The sequence below is a fragment of the Vicugna pacos genome, unplaced genomic scaffold (assembly GCF_048564905.1).
Source record: "Vicugna pacos unplaced genomic scaffold, VicPac4 scaffold_15, whole genome shotgun sequence".
Classification (NCBI taxonomy): domain Eukaryota; kingdom Metazoa; phylum Chordata; class Mammalia; order Artiodactyla; family Camelidae; genus Vicugna; species Vicugna pacos.
In genome coordinates, this window is record NW_027328736.1 from 2,286,551 (window position 1) to 2,304,718 (window position 18,168).

At 46.1% G+C, this 18,168-nt stretch overlaps 1 protein-coding gene across 4 annotated transcripts; it reads right to left on the bottom strand.

Annotated features, from left to right (window-relative positions):
• Window positions 1-107: 107 nt before the first annotated feature.
• LOC140692695 (Golgi apparatus membrane protein TVP23 homolog B-like) lies at window positions 108-16,590 on the bottom strand. Of its 4 annotated transcripts, XM_072957023.1 has the most exons (7): window positions 16,443-16,581; window positions 13,208-13,302; window positions 11,899-12,043; window positions 8,282-8,371; window positions 6,984-7,115; window positions 2,545-2,673; window positions 108-1,238 (listed from the first exon to the last, which is right to left on the bottom strand). In XM_072957023.1, exons 1-7 carry the CDS (start codon window positions 16,452-16,454, stop codon window positions 1,212-1,214), a joined length of 630 nt encoding a protein of 209 aa, XP_072813124.1. In that variant the 5' UTR covers window positions 16,455-16,581; the 3' UTR covers window positions 108-1,211. The 4 variants fall into 4 exon arrangements, with proteins under 4 accessions (XP_072813124.1, XP_072813122.1, XP_072813120.1 ...); XM_072957021.1 differs by lacking the exon at window positions 13,208-13,302 and having other exon boundaries at window positions 16,443-16,590; XM_072957019.1 differs by lacking the exons at window positions 13,208-13,302; window positions 16,443-16,581 and adding an exon at window positions 16,379-16,416.
• Between the last annotated feature and the right edge of the window lie 1,578 nt (window positions 16,591-18,168).

Below are 18,168 nucleotides of genomic sequence, written 5' to 3' on the forward strand. Positions count from 1 at the left end.
GATCTGTGTTTCCTTGGGCAGTTCGCTCAATAACCTGAAGTCCCGTTTCATCACCTATAAAAGGACATCGCACACAATGGGTTGGTCGTGAGGATCAAAAGAGAGAATGGGTGTCAGAATGCTTTATAAACAGTAGTTTTATACAAATATAAAGTTATGCACCTTCAAAGCTATCACTCCACTAGACACTTATTCAATTAAACAAAACATCTTCAAAATTTTTTTAACAATGTATAAATACAGTCACAAAATAATCTGTTGATTAAAAGTTTACAGTACCTACAACAGAATTTACAGATGCCTATAATTTACAGATTGCTACATATATTGCTTTGTTTTAAGAAATACCATTAATACAAATGCATGATTTACAATATCCCCATTTTAGCAAGAAAAAAATAGTTCCATAAAATAAAATGTCTTTTAGGCATTTATAATGCCAGGTATTTAAATGCTTTTTCTCACTATGACATAAGAATAACACTCTTTTAGTGGCAAAAGCCGGATTTCATCAGGCCAAGGACCAGTAAAGAGCTCCTGGGAAGCTCCAGAGCAGTCTGGCTGCTCCCCCTAAAAATAAATAGAATAGCAGCAACCCCGAGGTACCCCTTAAACATAAGCTATGAAAACTCTATTTATATTAACTGGGCCTTAAGTATGACTTGTTACAAATAAACAAAATCTAGCCCATGTTTGGTTTTTAGGTGTCTGTGAACGCCTAGGAGAAGAAGTTCCATCATGAAGTAGATATTAAGTGTAAAATTAACAATTATTTCTAACTTACACATAAGCCAAAATGCTCTTACCATGGAAGTACAATTTTCTTCTGAAAATAATCTACAGAAATACTATGTAAACACATTAAGAGCTGTGAGATAGACTCACAACACCCTTCTATGTTCTGTGGGTCAAAATGCAAAGGTCTCCATCCCATCTGCACACGACAGCGTGCACACAACTGCATGCACACACACTGTGCACCCTGACCCAAATTTTGATGATGTTTCTACCCACACCATGCCTTTTAGCCCCAAATGCTAGAAAGAAAATAAAAACTTAATGTGAAAACTACTTTTCCTTTTTAAGTAAATTTTAAAATGGAAAAACAAACCCAACACTTCTCTTTGCAAGAGATACTGAGTCTAAAGGTTCAGAGTCAAGACCCTCGTCGGCTGTCCCCAGTGTAAAGAACACACCAGCTGTCGCTCTCTTCAGGAGGGCTGATCGTCTCCAGTGGTCTGCAAAAGACAAACACCTTCTTAATGCTGAAAGCTATTCTATTTAACACACCAGATCCAAAGCACCAGGAAAACATTCCGTATTTGCACACAGAGCCAGCTGCTACATGACCTGGCATCTTGATGTTAAAATCTATGGTCATGCTGGGGAAATAAAGCCATGGGCCCACCCAGACATCAAGCAAGTCAGTCTCACTTGAGCAGAGCACCACCAGGGGCCACAGTAAGGCTACTGACCCTGGCCAGTTTATGTCACACTCCAGGTTCAGTTTCATCTGTATGCAATGTCCCTGCCTGCTTCAGAGACACTGGAAATCCTAAGGGAAAACCTATTAAGCACACACTTGACAACTACCATAAGGTGGCCAGTCCTCACAAGAACACTCATCTTCCCTACTTTCTCATACAAGAGAAACCGTGCAGCAGAGAGGAGAAGACAATGAATTTCAATAGAGGAGAGCTGGCCTGAGCCTGAGCCTTGTACACTTGGCAGCTGTATTTGCCTGAGAAGTTCCCTCACTTCTCAGGGCTTTAATTACAAATATAATCCTTGGAGCAGCAGCACCAGTGTCACCTGGGAACCTGTGAAACACCAAATTATGGGACCCGGCTCCAGATTAACCAAATAAGAAACTCTGGAGGTGGGGCCCCGCAATCTGTGGTTTAGCCCTCCAGGTGACTCTGATGCATGTCCAAGGTTGAGAACCCATCACTGTCCCCTAGAACTTCCCCTGCCCAACCTACTACACGAACACAAACATGAGGTGTCACTTATACCAGTAACTACCTATGAGCACTACTTATCCCACTGAAAACTCTGACTTAAATCTTCATATTGAGAAACTATAGTAAAATCTGTATGTTCTCAAAAAAAAAAAAACCTGAGTACCTCAAAACAACCTTTAATGATACACAATCTTACTATGTTTCTAATTTGTTCTTACTATAAACCTGGAAACTATACAATATCCATTCTTCAAACCTGTTCATTTAGAGCCACCAGAAGTAATGGAAAGCAACTGAACTTAACATAATTTTAAAAAGATAAGTTATCAAAATGAACATTTATCTCTCTGGTTTTAAAATAATTTCAGGACACTGACAATACATTTCTGGAATATCCTAAAAGCCACCAAAGAGAAATTAAAATAACTGGTATCATCATCTCATACTTAAATAAATACAACCCTTTAAAAACCTTTTTTAAGTAATTCACAAAAATTAAACTCTATATAAGAGTTAGAAATCATCACTGCATTAGTCACTGACCACAGCAAAATAACCCTCACGTCCAGAAAACACTTACTTGTCTTAAAAACTGCTTTCCAAGGTACGATGTAGCCATGCTGGTTAAATTCTTTCTGCTGCCCACTTTGCATCTGATGTAGCCATACAGGTTGGCACCTTGCAGCACCACACCCATGATGACCACTGCCTGGAGAAGGGAACAACCAGCAGTTACGGCCCAACAGACTGACTGTCCCCTCCGCCACAAGGGAGACACGGCAGGCTGAGGTGGGAAAGAGAATGGGAAGGCAGCCTTGTGAAGTGAGGTTTGTGGCTGTTGAGACCCCCTCCCTCCCAGAACAGACCCACCCAATACATGCTCAGCACCACCCAACAAGTGTCTGCTAACACGGATGCTACGTGCCAGCCCCCAGCAGCCCCAGGGGTGCAGTGGGGGGGCCATTCTCATTCTAATATTGTCCATGGATCTGTGAGTAAAGATATAAAAAAAAGTAAATGAGACTCAGAAGGGGCTCAAATGTTAATTATTCCCTTAAGAAATCCAAAAGAATGGGGGAAAAAAAAAAGAACTCCAAAAGAATGGTCAAGACAGATCAAGTTCAACACACTGAGAGCAGGCAAAAGTGAATTCTGCACTCTGCTAACGTGTGTGTGTGACGACTGGCTTCTGAGAAAGCCAACCAGTGCCTCAAGGCAGCAACCAACAGGTGCTTGCCTTCCGTGACTGGAGGGAGGGGGTGGGGACAGAGGGGAGTGGAAGGGGTGGAGGGGGAGGGAGCAGCAGGGGGAGATGCACTTGGGCAGAGCTGTTTCCTCCCCGTGGCCATGATCCTATAGGTGGCCCCACGAAGACCACTAAGGATTGAGAATAAGAAACTCAAGGCTACTATTTAAATACTATGAAAGAAAAGCTAATGAGAACAACACGAGGAGACCCCATGGTTAAGTATTCTGGAACAAGGGTTGACAAAGTCTTTCTGGAAAGGGCCAGATGGTAAACATTTTAGGCTTTGCAGGCCATGTGGTCTCTGTTGTAAATACTCCACTCTGTCCTTCTGGTCCCAAAGCGGCCACCGGCAGTGCGTAAACAAACAGACAAGGCTGGGTTCCAGTACAAATTCACAAAAACTCGGGTGTTGGGCCAGACCTGGCCTGAGGCCAGTCTGCCCAGCCCTGTTCTAGAGCAAACAGCTGCTCCGACAGGCAGGAGGACCGACAGCCGTCAAGCCCGCCTCCTCAGAGAACAGAGGCAGGGAAGCTGGAGGCACCCCCTTCCCAGCCCAGAGCGTTAAACCCACCTTTCACACGCCCGTCCCTGCTCCGCTTTAGGAAGTGGAAACAGCACAAGAGAAAGCCCGGGCCGACCCCCAGCCGGAGGCGAAGACTCCAGGGCCTCCTGGATGGTCTGAAGCAGGAGGCGTGGCAACCAGAACAGAATGACCGGGACACAAGACCTCCAGTCCGCGCGCGAGAAGGCAAACCTCCGCGCCGGGCCGGCCAAGGTGGCCACGTCCCTCCCCACACCTGCACCCCAGGCCACCCATCTGCCACGCATGCCGAGCCCAGGGGTCTCAGATGACAGGGAAGGCCGTCGAGGGGAGTTCACCCCCATGAAAGCAGCACACGAACGGTCTGGGCGGAGCTGCCCCTGCGAGCCCACGCGAGACGGAGAGACGAGGGAAAAGCAGCTACACAAACCCACAACCAAAGCAGAAAGGGACACAGCCCGCCAAAGGCAGGCGAAGGCTGCTGTGGAAGAAACCCAGTCCTCCTAAGTCAGAGCACCCCGGGAAGACTTCTCCCTGCGGGAGAACTAAAGGTAAGAATTCAGAGACAGTGAAGGTGAGACAAGGCACCAGGAGCTAAAAATGGTGCTGGCAGAGCTAAGGAAGTGCAGAAAAGCCCCTGCTGACCCCCAGCCTAAAGCAGCACCCCGCCCCACTGCCCACTCCACTCTGTCACCGTGTCACCTTCCTCCCAGCCGCTCCCTCCCTGTCTGCCTGCCCACACCCTGCTCCACCAGGACTCGGGGCTCTCAGAGCTGTTACCTTGTTTCTCGAGCCCCTAGTCCTGTCCACAGCAGCCAGGACAGCTCTGGCAAGGGGCAGACTCCTAAAAAGATATTCTGAGGGAATAAACAGAACAGAAAGAGATGAGAGATAAAAGCAATTAAGATAGTGGGTGAGAACAGATAAAAAGGACCCAACACAGAGGTAACTGGTACCTCAGAATTAAAGACAACAAAAAAAACAGAATGCAAATAAATGTAAAGACTTAACAGAAGATAATTTTCCCAATTCAGAGCAGAATCTGTGCCGGTCATTAGTGGGCACAGTGTCCGGAAAAAGCACTATGGAAAGACAAACATGAGGACAACCTGGTTACATATGCTATTTTATAATTTCTAGAATGACATCAGAAATTCTTTGTCCAAGGAGAAAAATGCCTCACTCAGTTACATGGGGGTTCATAAGCCTGGCCTCAGATTTCTCTGCAATATTCAATATAAGAAAATGATGAAGCAACGTCTTCTGAATGCTGAGAGGAAGCAGCTGTGACCCAAGAATATTAACTGAGCCAAGAATAGTTCTTTATTCAAGAATAAAGAATTTTTTCAAGAATGAAGAAAGAATAAAAAACTTACCCAAATATAAAAAACTTATTCAGAAAGAAAGAAAAAAGTGAATTCAAGAATAAAGTCAACGGCTCAGATTCTTGAACATGACAGAACCAAAAGAAATAACACCCACAGGTTTTTTGGGAAAAAAAAATCCCCACTGATGAAATCCAGCCAACCAAGAGGTAAAAGGAGAAGCTGCAACAAGACCACTGAGCCAGTATGGTTAAAAACAGACCAAAGACTGAACAACCAGCAACAAATACCACTTCAAAAGGAAACGTTTCCCCTCCTAAACAGAGTCTCTGAGTCAATAAACAGGATTAAACGTATTACTTAAAATAACTAAAATAAGACCACCACCACCAAGAACCCAGGGCTGGAAGCAGGGAGGACAAGGCGGGGGAGGCACAGGGGTGGGAACTCTACATCCTTTGCAGCAGATCAACAGACACTAAACACGTGTCCCACTCGTGACCGAGGGCACGTGAGAAAGGTAACCGCTAGAAAAACTAAAAATAGACAATAAAGCTTCCAATCTCAAAAGGGAAACTACATACATAGGCACACTCACAAACGAAGAGAGAAGCTATACAGCAAAACAGACAATATTACAAATAAGGAAAAAACACAATTAAGGCCAAAATATACCTGGTATCTATAAGCATTAAGTCAGATAAACTCAGCTATTAAAAGAACAAGACACATAGTCGGGTCAAGTGACACATTATACTTTCCAAAGATGGCAACAGCTGTATCTCCTGCTCCACACGCTCTTCTGGAACCTTCCTACCCACTCAGGCTGGGGAGCATATTTTCCATTCCCTTGAATGTGCAAAACAGAAAAGTGATGTGACTTCTGAGGCTAGATGTCTGTTACAGGCTGACTCTGTCCTCCCCTAATTTATTTATTTATACGTGTATCTCTCTATATATCCCCCAGTACCCCAGAATGTGACTGTATTTGGAGTCAGGGTCTTTAAAGAGGTAATTAAGGTAAAATGAGATGGCTGGGGTGGACCCTAATCCAGTGTGACCGGTGTCCTTACAGGCAGAGGAGGTCAGGACAGACAGGTAGCAGGAGGACCGTGTGAAGCCATCTACAAGCCGCAGAGAGAGGCCTCCAGAGTTGGGGGGAAATTAGCTTCTGCTGCTGAAGCCACCAGCCTGTGACACTCAGCTGTGGCAGTCCTAGAAAACTAGCGCAAGTGTAAAAGGTAATTCAGCTTCTGAGCTGAAACACTCCCAGCGGGAGCCGGGGCCTTCCAAGTAAGCAGTCTCACTGCCGTGAGGCCACCGGGCCATGAGAAGGTCCCAGCAAGCCATGTGGGAAGACCACGTGGGAGGCCATGGGACCTCAAAGACTAGATGCCTCACCAGCCCCATCATGCCATCGCTGTCTGACCACAACTACGAGAGATCCCAAGTCAGAACCTTCCAGACAAGCCCTTTGCAGGCTCCTGAACCAGAGAGGTTGTGAGCGCTCATAAAACAGCTGCTGTAATGGACAACTGAACAGGTTACCAACCGCTATCCTCAGAAAAGACCACTGTTAGTTCCAAGCTAAGCCAAACGTCTGGAGGACACGCAACATCCCCATCCGACAAGATCAGGTGATGAATGTAGGAATCACTGAACAAGACGGGCTAAATCAAAACTCCGCTAGGCACCAGGAGAGCTGGTGAAATGGAGTCTTGCACAGAACGCTGCTCTGGGCACTTGGAGAAAAGCAGAGATGGGAAACCGAACTTGGGAGATACACAATGAAGCTGCCTATTCAAGATGGGTCCCTGATGTCAACACAGATGGGCAGGTGCTGACTACCAACCACGCCATCAGCCACCTGTGAGAATTACTGACCACTCCACACTGACACTCACCAGCCACTTCACTCTGAAGGAGAAGAGGGCACTGAAGGCAAATACCACCCACAGCACTGGACAGGCAATGAGTCCCAACCAGAAGATTCTTGACTCAGCCTCTGAAACAGTTTTACTCTCTTGAGAGGAGGCCTACAAAAGAACATGAATTTAATAACCAATGTCTTGTGATATTCATCAGCAAAGAGTTTAACATTTTTAATGAAAAACACCTTACCCTCAGATTCAAACAAAGTAACAGACAACCCAAGTCCTAAGTCAGAACCCCTGCCCCCAACCCACCTCAAACAAAACAGCAGACCTACCACGACTGTAACCTTTGGAACTGGTCTTAATATACTTCGCTCTAACACAAGAACATTCCATTTTCAGGGCAAAATGGACAGTTTCTCATCACCCAAGACAATCAGGGTCAGCTCGGACAGGCTTCTAGTCATTCCTCCTCGCACTTCTACTGTTCATTCACAAGGAAGCTCGGAAGGATACCTTCTTTGGTAAGGATCCAGGAAATCAAGGCTACAGTCATCCTGGAGACTAAAAGGTCAAGTCAGGGTCCAGAAGAGGAAATGGAATCGAGGGATTCTGGACACGACCACAATGTTTCAGCAATACCCAGGAATTTAAAAGGGCCGTGAATCGTTTCCAAGGTAGATTTTATCAGGACTACTGACTCACTGAGCACAACACTGCTTTCAGAGAAGTCCTTGTCAAGGCCCTTCCAAGCAGAAGGCAAGCAATTTAGCTGGTGCCGTCTCCAAGAATTCTGTCCTCTGCCTCCCAACTGATCTCCACTGCTGATAAACAGGCTAGCCCAAAACAGACTGCGGTCCCCTGGGACTTCTGAGGGAACCGCCTGAAGAACAGACTGCTCTGCTCAGCTCAGATCTTCTCTCCAGTTGCAAACCTTCTCCTTCTCCTGCCCACAAATGGAGGAGGACCACGGGGGCAAGGGCAGACGAGCTCCCGAAAGCAGTTACACCAGGGAAGGCAATACCAGGCTGAGGCGGCTCATGGAAAGAGCGCCTTTCTCAGCAGCCCCTGGGGGCATCTTAGCACAAACTGTGAGCCAAAAGCCTCTCAGAGGGTTCTTTCCTGCACATGGCTTGTTTCCAGTCTGAACGAGACAGAAAGTTTCAGAAGGCCCTCTGGTTTAGTGCTGCCCTGCCCAGTGACTTGGCACAGCTCTTCGTGTGTAGATTACATCTGAAGTATTTCAGTAACTCACCCTTAAATATTCGAATGAAATCTATACATAATTTATTAAATGACACTCAAAGAGAAAAACAGAGGCAGTTTACCTTCCTGGACTCAAACACCCAATGGCTTTTTCCATCTTCATCAATGTGATTCCACCAGCGCAGGCCAACCATTAGTCTACCTGTGACATTCTGGTAAAGATTAACATATACACACACATTTTAAAAACGTTATTTAAAGAGCTACCATAATATCCTATCTTAGTGTAACATTTCACAAATAAAGAAATCATCAGCTTTACCTCCATAATACTCAGTTAACAACCACTACACAACAGGCCTGGACAAAAGATTAAATCAAATGCAATGGCAGACCCGGCAGGGGTGGAGGTGATGGGTAAGCAGATCCATGAACATCGCCCTCTGTTCCCTCATGAACTCATCCTTTCTCCGGTTCCCTAATGTGTTCCCAAACCCCTTGTTCTTCTGGGACCTACTTTTTCCTCTATGTCCTCACCATAGCGACATATATTTTATAACTATGTATCTCTAAAAACAGTTGATACAAACTCAGTGTTTGTGTCCCCCAAATTCACATGTCAAAACTCTGCCCCCACCCCCTCACCAGGTGATGGTGTCAGGAGGTGGCCCTCTGGGAGGTGACCGGGACTAGATGAGCTCATGAGGGTGGAGCCTCTGCTGATGGGACTAGTGCCCTCACTAGACTTTCCGCCTCTCTGCTCTCAGCGGGGTGAGGAAGGAAGGGGAGATCAGCAGTCTGGACCCAGAGGAGGTCCCTCACCAGAAGCCGAGCACGCGGGCACTCTGATCCTGGATTTCCAGCCTCCAGCACTCGGAAAATAAACTCCTACTGTGTGTGGGCCACCCAGTCTATGGTATGTGGTTACAGGCACTGGCCTTCATTCAGCAATGGAAATGCACCAAGCTCTCTCTCACTGACGAAACAAATTACTTCGAGAGCTTTCCTAATGTAATGAAAGGAATACAGGAGAAGAAGAGGAGGAAACTTAAAGACCAAACCTGACTTTGTGGAAACGTTAACATTTGAAGGCTAAGTAAAAGAGAAGAGCAGGCCAAGACTGAGAGCAGTCAGGGCCTATCTCAGAGGCATTTTCAAATGACAGCTCTTTATTTTCAAACTCCTCCGTTCTCCCATTTTCCAATTATTTACTTTCTGCTTTTACTATTGCTTATTTTCCTAATTTCTCTCAAGCTTACTACTTTTGTTTTTAAAATTTCTGTACCTCTAATAAAAGCCTTTGGCCTATTGCTTTTCCTCTGAATTCAGCTTTAGACACACTTCAAAAGTTTGAAAGTAGATGATCATTATCATTAAGCTGTAAATAATCTATATTCAGTTTTTGTTTCCTCTTTGAGACAAGATATTTAGCAGGCAGTTGTGACAACCACTTTTCATTGGTTTCCAGTTCTGCTGCACTGGGTTAGAACACGCAGCTGCTTCAGACAGTTTATTTGCAGTTTCTTCACAGTGGTATTTAATCAGCTTTTATAAGTGCCCCATAGGAGCTGAACAAGAAAGTATCACAACTCTACACAAAAGGTTTCAAAAACTGCCATGAAAGTGACTTGGCTATTTCACTCAGATTCTTCAGAACTTAACCATTTTTTGTCGCTTCGATGTGCTGAGGACAGTCGTCTCTTAAGACTTCCACCACAACAGTGTTCCTCCATCTTCTCCAAGTGTTTGGCTTTTTAAATGTCACAGTTTTAGTTAGATCTTTTTGGCTGGACTTTTGACTTCTGACTCAATGTTAGAACTCTTATCTTTAAAAAGAGAGTTTAATCAAATTACATTTATTGTTATAGCTAATGGGCCACTGCTCCCCTCACCCTGCACATGGCCTATGACATTTCAGCTTCCTTGACGCTTGCCGTTTTCCCGTCTCTTGCTGCATGAGCTACGTTTCAGTTGCTCCTACCTTCTCCAGTGTTGTGGAAGACACACAGCCTTGTTTTAAATTTTACTAATAGTTACCAATAAAATTTTTAAAACTTTACTTAACCTTTTTTACTCTATTTGCCAGAGTAGAGAACAAAACAAAAGCCCCATATAGGTCATAACATTAAAGTTCTTTTTTTTTTAAATAATTTTGTATCTTTTAATTTCTCTTTTATTTTTAAAACAATTATCTCTCCTCTTTTGACAACTGCACTGAGATTTACTTATGACACATCTGTGTTTTAACTAGATTCAGAAGCCCACATACCCCTTCCCAAGTCCATTTAATACCGTCCCCACTCTTGACCTCTTAATTTCATCTCAACTGTTTGCACTTCTACAAGTAATTGTGCCACAGATAAAAGGGTGACTTTTTTAAGCTCTTCTTGTTTATATTTCTTTACGGGTTATCAGAAAATATGCTTTCTGGCCACATTTTTTAAAACCCTAAACCTACAAGGATTTAATTACAACAGTTTAGAAATTAGCAGGAAGAATCAACTGAAGGCCATGTTCTATTTGGCTAAGCACAAATTACAGGAAGGAACAACAAAAAGAAACATTTCTCAAAATTGTGACCGGGCTACAGCAAACACTTTACAGCATAAAGCAACAGAAGAAATTCAAAGGAATACAGGCCAAAGACTGTATGAAAGAAAAGCCTACAAGAAACAGGTCTTCGTAATCTTTATTCTCAGCATTTGGTGGCTCATGTAAACTAGCCCCCAAGCCAACCACTTCTGATATCTGTCAGAATCAACAGACCTAAAAACGGCTGGCTTGGTGGCCGTGAATAGACTGGTAACATTTTACCGGGTTTTTGAATCAATAATCATGTCTCTGATATTCCAAAACCAGGTGTTGTCTTTTTTTTTTTTTGCCTTTGATTCCCCCCCCCACCATTTTTTACTATGAAAATTTCCAAACACACAGAAAAGCCAAGTTTTACAGGTGAATACCCATATACCTACCACCTAGGGTCTGCACTTAGTGTTTTGCCATAATCACTGTATCACATGCCCCCCTACTCACACCCCTATCCATCCCTCCCTTCCTCCCTCTACCCACCACTGCCTTCGAGTCTGAAACCACTTCTTACATGCCTTTCCAGCCCTACAGCAGGGGTTCTCAACCACAGCACTACCAGCACTGTGGGCCAGATAACGGATGCAGGTGGCTGTCGCGTCTGCGCACCTGAAGGCGTTCGGCGGCATCCCTGGCCTGAGCCCCTCTGAGGCCTGCAGTGTGCTCCCCAACCCAGCCGTGACCAACATCTTCAGGCATTGACAAGCACCGCCTGGGGGCCAACATGGCCCTGGGTGAGGAACACCGCCCTAGAGCTCACACAGGAGCCTCTGCAGTGGTGGACACTTGAGGATCTGTGGACAAACTCTCCTGAGGTCCCATCCAGAAACCAGACCCGGCACAGCTGACGGTGACCCTGAAGCAAAACCAGTGATGTGGACTAGAAGCAGTACGCAGGGTCTGCAGCTGCCAGTCACATTTTATTTATATGTTTAACTTCAGAGCTGATGTAGGCTAATGTAAAGCACACAAGTCAGTAGTGCAATAACCTCTATATGATCTGATCTAACCAGCATTTTGACACAGATGAGGCCTTAAGTAACAAAAAGATAAATTTAACATCAATACAAAATGCTCAGTGTCTTTTTTTAATTGTTTATGTCATTCAATCTCATCATATTAAATAGGATTTTAAAAATAAAAACAAACCTACCTTGACTGCCCAAAAGTCACATGACAACAACAAGATAATTGTCACCATACAGGCAATAAAGCTGCTGCTGAACAATTCACAGAGAAGATAGACTATAATTGCACTGACTCGAAAGAATAAATGGAAAAATGATGCCACTGGGTGTCTGAAAACCAAAACATAACAAAAGAAATGCAATTACATTTTACGACAGGTACTGCAGATGTATATGACAATGTTTCAGCTGTAACAGAACCATGCAGTCTTGTCAAAATAAAAGATGACTTGAGGAAGAAGCAAACCGCCTGTCTCTTTTCTCATTAAGTCCCATTATTTGACTAGACCCTGTGTTTCTGTTGTCACAGAAAACACACTATGTAAACACGACTTTAATACCTCATTGATTATAAATCTTCCCAAAATGCATAACAAGAATCTTTACCAAGCTTGGAGAAATAAGGAAATTATACTCTTAGGATAGACTTATTTTTACCTGTCTAAAAATCATGCCCGAAGAATTTCCAGGCCCTCAGAAATCACTTCAGGCACTAAGACAAAATAACCATCAGGTTGTTTTATTAACAACTTCATAGAGATGTAATCCACGTGCCATACAACTCAACTATTTAAAGTGTATAATTCAGTGATTTTGGTACAGTCGCAGAATTATGCAACCATCACACCATCAGTTTTAGAACTTTTTCATGACCCTAAAAAGAAACCCTAAACCCATGAGCAGTCACTCCCCATGTACCCCAATCCCACCAACCTCCAGCCCTGGGCACCCACCAATGTACTTTTTGTCTCTGTAGATTTATCTATCCTGGACATTTCACATAAGTGACATCACATAATACATGGTCTTTTGTGACTGGCATCTCTCACCTAACATAATGCTTCCAAGGTTCTGGCAGAATTTGATTTCATTAAGTGAATTTCTTTAGAGAGAACAAAGTTTGGAAGAGAAGTATGTTTGGCATGATGTTTTCATATTAGTTGATACAAAAGATGCAATTCTGAAATATGTACAATAAATCAGAAGGTCATGTATCTACAGAAACTCGTAAAGAAATGGTGCGTTCTTGGTAAACAACAGCCAGAATCAAAAACACTGGTGTTCAAATAACTGTATTTGCAAACTTGAAAACTCAGTACTGAGTAAAATTCTCTATACCAGTTATTCCCAGAGAGAAAGTGAAATGTCATCTTTAAGATCAAACTGTAATACACAACATTCGCCAGCGCGTCACAACCACTCTGCCTGGAAGGGAACCCGCTGCTGGCACCAGTCAACAGGCAGAACAGCCCGAGACAACACAACTCTTGTAACTTAGCCTCATATCTGATTTTGGATTTTTTCGGTCTGTTAGTTGTCTCCTCTTCCGCATCAAACAATGCAACATCTTCAGTGTCATCGTTACTGTCCTAACAGGGAAGTAAACAGCCATGAAGCAAAATTAAGTTCAGTCCTTGCAGGCCTACTACACACAAGGCGGCACGCTAGTCAAAATGGAAGACAACAGTTAAGACATGGCCATGGCCATGGCCACCTGGAAGGCTGGAAAGGGCCCAAGGCAGTTCCCCTATCCCGACCCCAAACACCTGGCCAAACCCTCCACAGCAGTCCAGGCACCTGCCGCCTCCATCCCTCACAAGATGTTGCCAGTTCGTGTAGGAACCATCATCAGCGGCTGATGCCCTACAAACTCACCCCACCACTCTCAGTAGCGCTCTCCCAGGGCAGAGAAAGCTGAGGCTGTCGGGATAAATTCAAAGGCTCTGGGTTCTTTCACAAAATCATCTAACTGCATCCTTTTTCCGACCCCTGCTCACAAATCTGTGTCCTTTTATCCAAGGCTAAGCCAGCTACTGGTGCTTGGAATCCCCTCTTTACCCACCTCCTCAGAGGCTTGTTCTGTCACTTTTCCCTCTATTTCCGCTTTTCTGGATATTCAAGTCTTTCCCAAAGAGCAGGTGCATTCAACTCACTTATTTAAAGTGTATAATTCAATGATTTTTGGTATAGTCACAGAATTGTGCAACCATCACACCATCAGTTTGAGAACTTTTTCATGACCCTGACTCAGCTCCCCATATAATGCTCACGTGCAGCCAAGGCTGGGATGCACCACATGATGCCACAGAAGAACATGCTGAGGCCTTGCCATCCAGTAACCAGGGTGACATTTTCCCATTAGATCATTATCATTCTCCCACTTAAAACCCACAGCACTTTGACTGAAAACAGACTTCATATGATGACAAATCACCATCTGGCCCCTGCCCAGCTCTAACTCCTTGTCTCAGGCCACTCCCTCTCTGTTAACTGTGGTAGGCTGAATAGGGCCTCCTCACCCCTGCCAAAGAAGCCCAGGTTCTAATCCCCAGAACCTGTGAATATGAACATTTACTTGGCAAGAAGAATTTTGTAGAAGTGACTAAATTAAGGATATTGGGCTGGGGAAATCTCCTGGATTATCCAGGTGGCACCAATAAGGCAATCACCGTGGTCCGGAACACAGGAGAGTCAGGTTAGAGACGATGACACAAGGAAAGCTGAGGTCAGAGAGAAACTGAAGATGTTATGCTGCCAGGTTTGAAGAGGAGAGAGTGTCTGTGAGCCAAGGAAGATAGGCAGCCTCTGGGAGCTGGATAAACTCAAGGACAGATTCTCCCTGAGAGCTTCCAGCTCAGCCTACACCATGATTTTAGTCCCTTAAGACTCATTTTGGGCTTCTGACCACCAGAACTTTTAGATAATAAATTTGTATTAAGCCACTAGGTTTACGGTAATTTGCTACAATAGGAAACCTATACAACAGCTAAGCCCCTAGGCTGGCCTTCTCTTCAGTGCCTTAAACACGCCCCACTTGTGCCCTATCAGGTCCTTCTGCACTCTGTCTGCAACACTCTTTTCTCTTACCCTGCTCTTTGGAAGACCGGCTTCGTCTCATTTATTGAATAAATACTGAGTGCCCGCGATGTGCACTAGTTTAAGTGGTACAGCCAAAAACAAGAAAAAAAGACAACTAGCTCTGCACTCCTGGAGTTGCATCCAATAGATGGAAAGGTGGTGAGCACAACTGTGGGGCGAAATCAGGAGTCTGGCTGTGGATGTGTAAGTTCCAGGTACTGCTATTAAGAACATCAGAAAAACTGAGTGAGGGGAGGGGGGACCACCAGGGTGTCCTGAGCATAGGACTGACACATTCTGACTCATGTTAGAAGGAAAATTCTGGCTACTGCATTAAGACTCTGAGAGCAAAGAGGGGAAAGAGGGAAAGACAAAGGCACACAGCTGGGAGGCTGGCCAGGGGGTGAATCTAATGATGGAGCCAAGAAGTAATGGTCTGGTCGAGGGTGGATGCAGGGCAGGTGGTGAAAAGCAGCCCGATTCCGAACACATGCTGAGGCAGAACCAACAGGATCTGCTGACGGGTGGACGGAGGGCTCAGAGGAAAGGAGTCGAGGAAGATCCCAAAGTTTCTGTCCCGAGCAGGTAAAAGGGAAACCAGTGCACAAGCAGAGGGCCCAGCCTAAGGCTGGAGCACAGACAGGGCAACCTGTAAGGCAAAGGCAGCGCCTGCGGTAGGTTGTGGGCAAAGCTGTACAGGCAGGTGGTGTGAAAGTTCTAAGACAGCTTCCGTTTTCTCTGGGAAACAAGCCACAAGGCTCTGAGCTGAGAGAAGATAAGAAATGCTGACGGTCTGAGGGAGAAGACTTGGAGAGTAGCCTAGGGGACTACGGAAACGCCATAATGACTGCCGGGAGGCCCCCCGGGCTCCCTTGAGGTGCGTGGTCACAAACTTAAGAAGGAACGGTCAGTATGGCTGTGTTTTTCTCCAGCCTCCTGCAGGTTCAGACCATCACTGTATTTTCTCCACTCACGTCACCTCCCCAGAGTGGTCCTTCCTGACCGCAAATCGCTAGGCTGTTCCATTCTCAGATACTTGCTATCACATCACCGTCTATGCTGTTGTTATCTGAAATATCTTTATCTCTGTAACTTATTTCATCTCCCCACTCAATCCCTGGACAAGCATTAACACTCCAAACCCGGGCAGGAAACTGCATTGTTTACACAGCCCTTCCGCAGGGCCTGGGCCAGCGGCTGGGCCACAGAAATCCCTCAGAAAAAACAGCTATGATAACCCAAGTTAAAGTGCACGATAAACAGTGCTTTTTTAAATAGGAAGAGATTCTTCTTCTCACTAGTCTGGGGTCGTAGACGTGAGGGCTGTAATTAACTCTGAGGAACAGATGTGAGCATGGGAAGGGACCGACCCTTAACCACCTGCTTTGACGGCATAAACCTGGACGCCAGGCCCGGCGGGTCCCGTAACCCACGTCCAGGGCGGCGACTGCCTGCCCCTCGCCGGCTCACGAGCGGTGGGGACACACAGAGCGACCCCGCGGACCTCACACCCGCGCTGGCCCTCCTCAGCGCAGCCTAGGCCGCACTCCCCGGACACCAGCGCCGGCCGTCCCGCCCGCCGCTCACCCCGCTCCTCCTCGGGCCCACCCGCCGCCGCCGCCGCCCTCTCCCGGCGCCCACAGCTCCTCACCTGCTGCAACATGGCGGCCTCGCGACAGCGCCACTTCCGGGAGCCACGTCAGCGCCACAGGCGCAGCCGCCGGGCGGGGATCCCAACAGACGCGGACAGCTCTCCACAGGCCAGAAGGAGCCGGAATACCAGCTTCCGCCAGCCCCACTTCCGCTTCCGGGCCTGAGGGGGCGGGGAGCGTGTGTGGGCGGGGCTATTGAGGGCGGGGCTAGAGCGTGGGCGGGGCGACTTGGGCCGGGGCCGGGGCCGGGGCCGGGGCCGGGGCCGGGGCCGGGGCCGGGGCCGGGGCCGGGGGGCCGGTCCAAGCAGGAGAGAAAAAACCAGCTGGGAAAGGAAACTGGTGCAGCTTTAGGGGCAAAGCTTCTTAGTTTTTCAGGTGGAGATGTTGGTACTACCTACGAGGTGTCCTCCCCGGCGTGGACGTCCTCAGGGTGGAGATGGGGGGCAGGGTTGTGACTGTTCCATAGTTTTCATTTTGTTTGAATATTTTACGACAATGTGTACTGCCTACAGTATTTCTTTTGTACCTTAAATTTTAGAAACAATTGAAGAAAAAAAGATACTCTCCTGCGAAGGGGTAAACAGTTATTACGAAGAACAAGGCAGGAGGACTCTAAACAGGGAGGGTATTCTTATGGGAGGAATATAGACCCCAGGAGACAGTACGGAGGGAGAGGCTGAGAGAGTAGGCCCTGGAGTCTGAGCCCCTGGGTTTGTCCCGGCTCCTCCACTTACCAGTTATCTAGCTAGCTAACCTACCTCTCTGTGCGTCCTTCCCTACCTCAGTGGTAAGGTGGGGATGCTAACGGTACCCTTACAGGGTAAGTCCTGCTAAATAGAGGATGTTATTCTTATTACTGTTTTAAGTTTAGCCACTAATGATGTGATCTTGCCCTGTGAAGGACCTGAAATTCAGAGACTCTGTGTCATCTTTGAAACTGTGATTATAACAAGATGCTATTTGCCCCGCCTATGGGCAGACTGCCATCAGAAGGCTCGTGGAATAACGTGTTTCCTGAATTGAGGAGGTTCTTTCCATTCAAATCACAGTTTTTACATGGCGATTTGCCAGTGCTGCTTTAAACCTGACATCCTAATAATGGAGAAAAAAATCTCAAAGGAGAGAAAGCCTGACAAACAGTGGTGAAACGCAGAGACCATATGTGTGTATCTACTCTGCCTATGCCGGGGTTTTGGTGGCCCACCCAGTGTGCGGGTTGTGGGGTTTTGTGGGGTTGGGTTTTTGTTGGTTTCGTCCTGCAATCTGGTTGGATTGTTTCCATCCTGTGGCCATTCTGAGCTGCTGAGTAGGAGCTGCCCTCTTTGGACGGGCTTGAGCTCTCCAGTGGGCCACAGCCCCTGTGCTGGGCTGCACTCTCTAAACTACCTGCCTGGTACCTGACACCAGCCTCTGCAGGTTTAAGTAGCAACCTCGACACACTCGATATGAATGTAGAGAGGGCGAAGGTACTTAATTCTCTTCCATAGGCGTTAGCCCTGGAGAGGAAAGATGCAATTTGAGGGCTTCTCTCAGATTCTTAATTGAACTCACTGACCTTCATTAGGCTTCCATACAAAAATACCAGGGAAATTCAGCCCATTTTTCTGAATATAATCCAGTTCATTTTCTGGAAGAAATGATAACACTAAACTGGTAATGATGAGTGGTATTTAATTTCCAAAAACCCCTTCCCCATCCCCACCAGTGAAAGTGGCCTCCCTGTGT